A 10868-nucleotide genomic window follows, 5' to 3' on the forward strand; every position below is an offset into this window, starting at 1 on the left:
AACCCGCGGGCTCAGGCAATCCACTCACCTCAGCCTCCCAAAGGCGTGGGATTACGGCTGAGCCACCGAGTCTGGCTTATTTTTTATCTTATTGTGGAGAGGAGGTCTCGCCAAGTTGCCTTGGCTGGTCTCGAACCCGCGGGCTCAGGCAATCCACTTGCCTCGGCCTCCCAAAGTGCTTGGATTACGGCCATTACAGTCTTACAGAACCACTGTCATATATGTAGTCAGTGTGACTGACGTCATTATACACCACATGATTGTAACAGGAAGACGAGGTAGCCAACAAGAGTATCTGAAGAAATATTAGCCAAATACTTCATAAATTTAATGAAAATCATAAACTCAGACACCTAAATTCTCAACAGATACCAAGGAAAAAAAGGCTAAGGAAAACCACACCAAAGCACATGAAAATCAAATTGCAATAAACCAATAGTAAAGAGAAAAACTTAAAGGCAGTCAGAGGCATGCGTGCGTGCACGCGCATGCGCGTGCGCGAGCCAGATCCTCCAAAAAACGAAATTAACTTTTAGAGATGGGGCCCTTGTTATACAGGCTTCTGCCACTAGGTAAGTGTTCTAGGAACCCATTAACATCAGTGTACCAGCTAGCATTGTTGTGAAAGGCTGCCTTCAGTTTTAGTGAATTTTTGTTTTTGGAGATCTTTTCAACGCATTTGCCCATTTCATGAACACCCATACCACACTGAGTGTTCAGCAGATTTTGACCAAAAACAGCAGGACCCCCGTGCCCCACCCTCCCTATTCACCTGACTTTTTTTTTGTTTCCTCGGATGAAAAAAGTCTTCAAAGGGAAACGTTTTGCGGATGTGGCAGAAGTGAAACAAAAAATGTCAGAAGCATTAAAATGCATCAAAATTGAGCTCATAAACTGTTATGAGGCCAGGTGCAGTGGCTTATGCCTGTAATCCCAACACTCTGGGAGGCAGAAGTGGAAGGACTGCCTGAGGGCAAGGAGTTCAAGACCAGCCTGGACAACATGACGAGACCTCATCTCTACAAAAAATCAAAAAATTAGCATGGCATGGTGGTGTGTGCCTATAGTCTCAGTTACTAGGGAGTGTGAGGCGGATCACCTGAGCCCAGCAGTTAAAGGCTGCAATAGCCATGATCATGCAACTATACTCCAATCTGGGCAACAGAGTGAGACTCTGACCAAAAAAAAAAAAAAAAAAAAAAAACTTGTTTTGAGCAGTGGAAAAAGTGTCTCAATAGGTGTACTGCATCGGATGGAGAGTACTTTGAAGGTGACGGAAGTATAAACATGCAAGAATACACAATGTTTTATGAATAAATTCTGGGTTTTTTTTGGGTCCCCCCTCATATATACACATATATATGTATGTAGAGGGAGAGAGAAACCACAATGAGAATGGCAACAGACTTCTCATTAAAAAGCTACAAGAAAATACAAGATACCTTCAAAGTGCTGAAAGAAAAAAAGTCAACCTAGAATTCTACCCAGTGAAAATATATTTTAAAAGCGAAGAAGTAATAAGCAAATGAAAAACTGTTCAAGGCTGGGCTCAGACCCTGTAATTCTAGCACTTTGCCTGTCATCCCAACTACTCAGAAGGCTGAGGCAGAGGATCGCCTGAGCCCAGTAGGTGGAGGTTGCAGTGGGTGGTGATCATCAGTGCCATTGCACTCCAGCCTGGGCAACACAGTAAGACTCTAACTCACAAAAAAAAAAAAAAAAAAAGAAAGAAAAGGAAAAGGAAAACTGTTCAGCCATTAGCCATCAAGAAAATGCAAATCAAAAACTTTACACCTTGGCAATCAAAAACATAATAACAAGTATTAACAAGGATGTGAAGTAATTAGAACCCACATACGCTGTTTGTAGGTAAGTAAAATGGTGCAGTCACTTGGAAAAACAGTTTCTCGGTTCCTCAAATAGTTAAACATAGTCACCATATGACTCAGAAATCCCACTCCTAAATATATATCTAAGAGAAATAAAAACATATGTCCAAACAAAAATGTGTGCATTCTAAGGCTGCAGAGAATATAAATAACCCTGAAACATACTATAGTGCAAGAGACTAAAAAGTACTCAAAAAATGAAGAGGACATGTCAAAAGAAATATAAGTGAATGTGAAGGCCCCTAATCACCAAATCTGAGCAATGTGAGCAACAAAATAACAACAGTAATAGATTATAACCAACAATAAAATAAGAATCTATACTGAAATAAATAAATAATAATCAAATGCATTAATAAATAGGAAAACTCTTCTATACCATAGAATTCTATACAACAGAATTTCCATTGCTCCTTCTATAAATAAAGCAAGAGAAAGTTTTAACTAGCCATTTGGTAAACACCACAATAACTGTTTTAACAAGAACAATAATACTGCCAAAATTGGGTGGGGGGGAAGTATGAGAAACAATATATGTACATAATTTCAAATGGTCTCCTATTAGATACTTATTAAAGTCAGGCCCAGTTGCTCATGCCTGTAATCCCAGTACTTTGGGAGTCCAAGGCAAGAGGATTGCCTGAGCCAGGAGTTCAAGACCTGCCTGGTCTACATGACGAGACCCCATCTCTACAATAAATCAAAATATTAGCTGGGTGTGGCGGCATGCACCTGTAGATCCAGCTACTTGGAAGGCTGATGTGGAAGATCGCCTGAGCCCAGCAGGTCAAGGCTGCGGTATCCGTGAACATGCCACTGTACTCCAGCCTGAGTTACAGAGTGAGACTCTGACCCAAAAAATAAAAATAAATAAAAGATGCTTATTAATTGCAATGGGGAAAATAGTAACCCTTTCAGTGAAGAAATCTGTCAGAACCAAAATCTGTCAGACACCAATAAGCAATCAAAGTTAACATTACCAGAAATGGAACAAATCAACATCATGTGCGTCCTAATACAATGTACTAAAAAAAGCACATGTCACTTCTGCGCCCAAAAATGCATAACTTGAAATTAATCACGAGGAAACATTAGAAAATGAGGGCTGTACACAATAACTTGCCCACACTCTTCAAAAGTGTCAAGGACATCAAAGACAAAGAAACTGAGAAAATGTTCCAGACAAAAGGGAACTAAGGAAACAAAACAATTAAATGTAACATATAATCTTGGACTGGATCCCAGACCAAAAAAAGAAATATAGTAGAACAATTTGTAAATCGATGTGTATTTTCTAATTTTTTTTTTTAATCTTAGAGACAGTGTCTCACTCTGTAGTCCAGGCAGAAATGCAGTGTGGCATGATCACAGCTCACTGTAACCTTGAACTCCTGGGCTCAAGCAATCCTCCTGCCTCAGCCTCCCAAGTAGCTAGCTAGGACTACAGTCATGCACCACCATGCCCAGCTAATAAGTACACACACACACACACACACACACACACACACACACACACACACACACACACACTTTTTTCTTTTTTTTTTTATAGAGACAGGCTCTCGCTTTGTTGCCCACACAGTTTCCAACTCCTGACCTCAAGGAATTCTCTTACCTCAGCCTCCCAAAGTGCTGGTAATACAAGTGTGAACCACCACGCCCAGCCCCTGATTTTGATAACTGTAATATGGTTACAGAACATGTTAACATTTAGAAAATGTAAGCAGAGGTTAGAAAGAAATATTTTAAGGTTGGGTACATGGCTCATGCCTGCAATCCCAGCACTTTGGAAGGCCAAGGTGAGAAGACTGCCTGAGCCCACGGGTTTGAGACCAGACTGGGTAATTTGGTGAGATCTTGTCTCTACAATAAATCAAAAAATTAGCTGGGTGTGATGGAGCGTGCCTGTAGTTCCAGCTACTTGGAAGGCTGAGGTGGAAGTATCAACTGAGCCCAGCAGGTCAAGGCTGTGGTGACCATTGAGTGTGCCACTGTACTCTAGCCTGAGTGACAGAGTGAGACTCTGACTCAAAAAATATAGGCCAGGCTTGGTGTTTCAGCCTGTATTCCAGCACTTTGGGAGGCTGAGGCACCACACCCAGCAGAAGGCTACCGTATTAATGCTGAACTTAGACAACCAATTGGCACTACTGGTAGAATTGCAGACATTCAAAATGCATAATGTACTATAGCCCAGAACTCCTGGGCTAAAGGGATCCTCCTACCTCAGCCTCCCAAGTAGCTGAAATTACAAGTATACACAACTGTGCCAGTTTCAAAAACTTTTTAAGTTTTAAGTGAAAAGTCAAGGAAACTGGGACAAGATAGCTGTAATACATATCCAACAAAGAACTCGTATCGAGAATAAAAACATCTAGTCATTAAGAAAAAAACAGACTTTTCACAAAAGATGTCCAATACCATACGAAAGTATGCCACTGCCACACCTCCAATGCCTTGGAGCCAGCCACCAGGCTATAAAGAAGCCTGGACTAGAGACCACTAAGAAAGAAAAAGAGGCCAAATGCCCCAGACTTCCAGAAAACCCTGATAAGGCCTCAGACCTGTGGGAGTAGCCATCTTGCATTTCCCAGTCCCAACTAGCCACCAGCTGAATGTAGCCACACGAGGGACCCCAAGAGACACCAGCAGATGACTCATCTAGCATCTAGATGGGGCCCAATGGCTCATACCTGTAATCCCAGTACTTTGAGAGGCCAAGAAAGGAGGATTGCTTGAGCTAAGAATTTAAGAACCAGCCTGTGCAATTAGTGAGACCTCATCTCTACCAAAAAAAAATCAAAAAATTAGCTGGGCATGGTGGCAAATGCCTGTAGTCCCAGCTACTCAGGAGGCTGATACAGAAGGACCACCTGAGCCCAGGAAGTCAAGGCTGTGATAAGCCATGATCGTGCTGCCACTGCACTCCAGCCTGAGCAACAGAGCAAGACCCTGGCTCAAAAAAAACCCAAAACAAACTAACAAAAAAACCACTCATCTAAACACCTAAAGAATCCTGAGAAATACTAAACTGTTGTTTTAAATCATGGACTTTTGGAGTGGTTTGCTACACAACAATGGACAACTAAAACGATGATAATTATCTTGTGTCATTTGAGGGGATTTTTTTCCCCCAGCATTTCTTACCACCTTTTCTCTCAGCAACAGTAGTTCTTACAAACTCTGTGACTGGTTTCTGGTAAATTGGGAGAAGGCAAGTAGTAGGGACACCAAAACACATTTCCAGAACCAGTAGCTAAGTGAGACAACTACCCTCCTGCGACAGTCCTGAGCGTGGAAGCGAGTATACTAGTTGTCCCCAATATCCGTTCTCCCCTTCTTTCAGGGTAATAAAACTTTTAATTGAACATACAGCCAGCAAAATTATTGTGACTAGATTCTGGACAAAGGAATGTTAGCAGAGATATGGTATGGCAGTTTACAGGCCAAGTTTGGCCCTTTGACCCTCCAATAACGACCTACCTGGAATTCACAACACACCAGACTACAAGGATGAGGCCACACCTTGGGAACTGCCAAACTGCAAGCTGCAACAAGCTTGGGTTCCTGAGGACTCCATAAAGCAGATCCCTACATGAATCGATAACCACAGAATGCACATTTCTACATAAAAAAGAAACTGATTGTGTAGGGTTTTCTGATGCTCCTAATTGAACCTAATCCCATCTAATGCAATGGCAGAAACAAGAAGAGCAATCCTTGACAGAAGTGAAGAAGTTTGGAATACTGTATCAAAATGTAATCCCCCCAGCAGCCTCTAAGCCTCACACCCACAATAATACATTGGTCTAAGAGAAGCTAATTTATAAAGACTCACTCAGGTAAGAAAAATAAAAAATAAAAAGCAGTACGGGGCCAGGCTCTGTGGCTCAGCCTGTAATTCCAGCACTTTGGGGGGCCAATGTGAGTGAACTGTCTGAGCCCGTAGGTTCAAGACCAGCCCGGGCAACTTGGCGAGCCCCCGTCTCTATAATAAATAAAAAATTAGCCGCACATGGTAGCGCGCGCCTGTGGTTCCACCTACTTGGAAGGCTGAGACAGAAGGATTGCCAGAGCCCAGCAGGTCCATGCTGAGGTGGCCATGAGCATGCCACTGCACTCCAGCCTGGGCAACAAAGTGAGACTCTAACTCAAAAAAGAAAGAAAGAAAGAAAAAGCAGTACAGAACAAAAAACCAAATCACCATATTCTTTCCACATTCTTTATACTTCATTAAAGATAGTCACTAAGACATGTCAATTTCTTTCTTTTTGGTTTGTTTTGTTTTTTGTAGATATAAAGTCTCACTATGTTGCCCAGGCTGGTCTTGAACTGAGCTCAAGCAATCCTCTCACCTTGGCCTCCAAAACATGTCAATTAATCATTAAATTTACACACAGCCACCAAAGGGAAAATATCTACCTCATTCATAAATAATTACTGAATACTTACTATGTTTCTAACACCAGTCTAGGCACTAGAAATATACCAATAAGGCAGAACAACACAATCTCTGCCTTCATAGAATTTAATTCTAATTGAAGGGAATTAAAGTTAGATAAAATATATAAAGCACTCAAAATAGTCATTGGTATATAGTGTTCAATAAGTATCCAGTTAACTATAACTATTAACTCTAAGTGTCTAGGCAATCAGTCTTATTTATCCAGCTAAAAATCAAAAGATTCTCTATATCAGAGGTCCCCAACCTTTTTGGCATCGGGGATGAGTTCCATGGAAGACAATTTTTCCATGGACAGTAGGGGTGGAGAGGGGGATCAAGAAGCGCACAACCTAGATCTCTCACATGCAGTTCACATTAGGGTTCACACTCCTATGAGAATCTAATGCCACCACTGATCTGACAGTAGATACAGCTCTACTCACAGCCACTCACTTCCTGTTGTGCAGCCCGGTTCCTACATGGATGGGTACTGTCCGCAGTCAAGGGGTTGGAGACCCTTGCTCTAGATGGTTTCTACCCTGAATGTCCTTATCAGTAGGCCATCCTTTAGGAACAGTCCCCTCCCACAATCTATTTTTTTAGACCTATCTAGAGACAGACATGCCCAGTCAGATTGTCTTACTCAGGAACCGGAATCACAGGAGAAGAGGAGGAGACAAGGAACAACCCGAAGTCCAACAGCTCATGCAGATGAGCTCCACATGCATCCATCTCTCCAGCACCACCAGGTTCACAGCCCTCCTGAGGTCTAGCTGTTCAGCTCCTCCTTCCATTCTATCCTTTTGCTTGCTTAAAATAGCCAAAACTGTGTCAATTACAAAGAACCCTAACCGGAATAGCTGGGTAAAGTAGATTCATTCTACAAAAAGTAATGTTTACAACCAATCACAATTGCCAAAACTCATTAAACTGTACCTTTAAAATAAGTGACTTACTGTTTGTAAAGCATACCTCAAGGAAACAGGGGAAGGGTGGGTAGTATTTGATTTAAAAGAGTAAATAGCTCATTTACACAAAACAATAAATTTTCATGTACATTGATTTTATTACACTCTACAACCTACAGTCATCCCTCAGTGGCTGTGGGAACTGGTTCCAGGATCCTCAACAGATACCAACATCTGCCAACCCCTGTATACAATGGTATAGTATAATATCTAATGCAATGTAAATAGTGGTTATACTGTATTGTTTTTTATTTGTATTATTTTTATTGCTGTATTGTTATTTTTTATTGGAGTTTTTCCAATATTTTTGATCCTACACTGGTTGCACCTGTAATCCCAGCAACTTGGAAGGCCAAGGAGGGAGTTTACTTGAGGCCAGGCACTCAAAACCTGGGCAACATAGCAAAAAAAAGCCCCACAGAATGATCCATTTTAGAATAGTCCCATTTAAGTCAAGTTACATTGGCTGCAGCAATTCTAGAATAAGAGAAGTATATTAATACCTAAAAACTACATCTTCCTTACTAGTGCAATAAAGTTCACATCATACATAATGATCATACCTTGCTTTCAAATTTCTTTTTTTTTTTTTGAGTTGGAGTCTCACTCTGTCACCCAGACTGGAGTGCAGTGGCCGCTCCCAGCCACCGCAGCCTCAATCTGCTGGGCTCCGGTGATCCTTCCGCCTCAGCCTTCCAAGAGTAGCTGGAATTACAGACATGCGCTACCACGTCCGGCTGATTTTTTGATTTATTGTAGAGATGAGGTCTTGCTGCCCAGGCGGGTCTCAAACCCGCAGGCTCAGGCAATCCACTCACCTCAGCCTCCCAAAGGCATGGGATTACAGGCTGAGCCACCGAGCCTGGCTGCTTTCAAGTTTCTTGATAGCACCCTACCATACTTTGATTTGTTTTGCTTACATTTCCACACTCAACTTAGTCTTACTTTGCAAGCAGACTATATCACAGCAGGAAACCCCTTCAAAATGCAAAACTCTCCCACTCCAGGAAAGACTGAAATTAGGACAACCACACTTGTTCTTGTTCTGGTTTTTTTTTTTTCTTGAGTCGGAGTCTCACTCTGTCGCCCAGGCTGGAGGGCAGTGGCACGCTCATGGCCACCACAGCCTCTAACTACTGGGCTCAGGTTATCCTTCTACCTTAGCCTTCCAAGTAGCTGGAACCACAGGCAAGTGCCACCATGCCTGGTTAATTTTTTGATTTATTGTAGAGACAAGGTCTCTCCATGTTGCTCAGGCTGGTCTCGAATCCCTGAGCTCAGGCGATCCTCTCGCCTCCGCCTCCCAAAGTGCTGGGATTACAAGCTTGAATCACTGTGCCAGTTCTTATAATGTTTTACATTATAAGAACTTCAGCACTGCCTTACTTGGTCATACCATGCTCCATTCACGGTGGAACCTCCATGACAATCGCACCAAGGAACACATGGAAAAACATGGTAGTACTTGTTACCTATCTAAATGCCCAAAGTACATTCCCAAATACTCTCAGTCACTTTCACAAATCCAACCTGGATCTGTAACTCATTAGTATACCACCACAGTCACTTTAGAAGCACTTTATATTTTAAAGTTAGTGAAAGGCTAAAGAATAAAAAAGCAGACTTTGAACATTTAGGTTGCATGTGTATAGATTTGCATGATAAACCCTATATAAATTTCCTATCGCTATCTTATTTGCAAACACATGATGCACTTTAATTTTTAAATCATTATAAAACTCAAATTTTTGCTCACAACTTTCAGATTTAGACACTTCATAACAAGAACCCTTTTATCTAGCAAGTTTTAATACTAAGTTCAATACTGTCACCTCTTTTTCCAGTAAAAGTTCACCCATCTAACCCCTGATCGCCCAAAAATCTAATTTATAATGGAACTTTTAAAACTATTTCCTAACGTATCCTACTGCATCGCCTTTGGTAGCCAGCCAACATAGATACCACACATAGCCAGCCAGTAGTGAAATCAATAAAACACATCTAAATTAAAGCCCAATTTTGCAATATTAATATTCCAGCTCCCTGGCCTCTTTTCTTCAACTTTAATTCTCATTACCTCATGAGTACCCATTTCTACAATAGGACCCAAAATAATTATGAAATGAAAATACAAGAAGCCTCAGTGTTCACCTACCCAACATTTGGCAATCCAACAATACCAATTTTCAGAGAGGTTCCAAATCTTCCAATGATTGGGGGTGGTTTAATTCCATCCCCTGCCTTTTTGGGGGGCATCTGAAATGTCAAAACAAACACATAAAAACAGCCTTTTATTATCCCTATAAACTCAAAACACATTTCAACACATGAAATATATTACTGAATAATAGATTAAGCATAAAACATACTGTGTATATACCAATCCACTATTTTTTAGCAAAAAGAAAAAAAATCTGTAAGCATATATGATTTGGATGGTTGTCAAAGCAGTTAACGCCTGAGAAGTTTTGGAAAGACTGATCTAAAAATCAATCTTTGTGACACCAGGAATCAAAGATAAACTTATAATTTAGCTACCAATCTGCCATTCAGGCTGCTCACAAAACACTTTATTTCTTAACCTGATATAGGGTTATATGACTGAAAGCAATTGAAAGCAGGTAAACAGATGAACATCAAAGAAAACCTATTCTAGAAACACAGCGACCAAGCCAGCCCTCACCAAACCATTCCTCTATAATCTGGAACCTCATCTTTCCATTAGCCCACAACCCCCATTTTTCACAAGGGTGAACACAACAGCAGGTGTCGGGGTCCCTCCAACCAAGTCCCAGCCACCTTTGGCAACCGTAGGTCCGGCTCATCAGACCTAATAAGCAACCTGAAATCTACATTCTGGTGACTTCCAATCATGAATGAATCCACCAAACCTTTTTGTTTACAAGTCGAAACTTTCTGTCTCTTGCTAGTTCTGGCTCCAAATTCGTCCATGCAGAATGAATCTCACTCCACTACTGCAAACTGAGTTCACTTAGATTGCTAACCAGATGCCCTAGAAGCTAGGAACAAAAACTGTCCCTATCTTCTGGCTGCGAGTTGTACCTCCTAGGCCCACGCCGGAGCCCCGCTCCTAAAGTAATATTCCAGCCTCTGATCCCTGACCCCCTCTCAGCGTCTGGACACCTGTTTCCAGCCAACCTCCAGGCCTCCAAAGAGCAGCTGCAGGAGCGGAGCCTGTCCAGTCCTCTGGCCTACCGAGGGGAGGCCGGCCTCCCAGCCAAAGCGGGCCCCCAGCCACCAGCTCCTCCTCTGGACTGGGCCACTGGCGGTCCCGGCCTCCGGAGCAGGCTCTCCCCGGGGCGTGCGGGAGTAAGGCGTGGGCCGTGCTCCGGACGCGCGGCCTAGTCCGAGGGCGCCTCATTCATCCACACACCCCACGCCAACCGCTACCCTCGCCCCATCTCGGCCACCAAGCCCGGGCCTCGCGCCGTCCCGGAGCAACGGGCCCGGGCGCCGAGCTTCCGGCGGAGAACGCGCCCGTGGCCTCTCTGAGGGCCTCACCGTGCTCGGGGTGGGCGATGACACGGGGTCCCAGCGAGAGAGAGA

General features: G+C 42.7%; 1 protein-coding gene across 3 annotated transcripts in view; it reads right to left on the bottom strand.

Moving 5' to 3' along the window:
• Nucleotides 1–10868, bottom strand: part of OLA1 (Obg like ATPase 1) — a 183319-nt gene extending 172451 nt beyond the window's left edge. For 2 of the 3 annotated variants that reach the window (XM_021715889.1, XM_008064751.2), the window contains exons 1-2: nucleotides 10824–10868; nucleotides 9457–9557 (exon numbers count right to left, since the gene is read on the bottom strand). In XM_021715889.1, coding sequence (XP_021571564.1) covers nucleotides 9457–9557 — 101 coding nt within the window. In that variant the 5' untranslated portion in view covers nucleotides 10824–10868. The remainder of the gene's footprint in view (nucleotides 1–9456; nucleotides 9558–10823) is intronic. The other variant, XM_021715890.1, reaches the window with a different exon arrangement.

Source organism: Carlito syrichta, unplaced genomic scaffold (assembly GCF_000164805.1).
Source record: "Carlito syrichta isolate Samal-C Ts95f unplaced genomic scaffold, Tarsius_syrichta-2.0.1 Scaffold307993, whole genome shotgun sequence".
Lineage (NCBI taxonomy): Eukaryota > Metazoa > Chordata > Mammalia > Primates > Tarsiidae > Carlito > Carlito syrichta.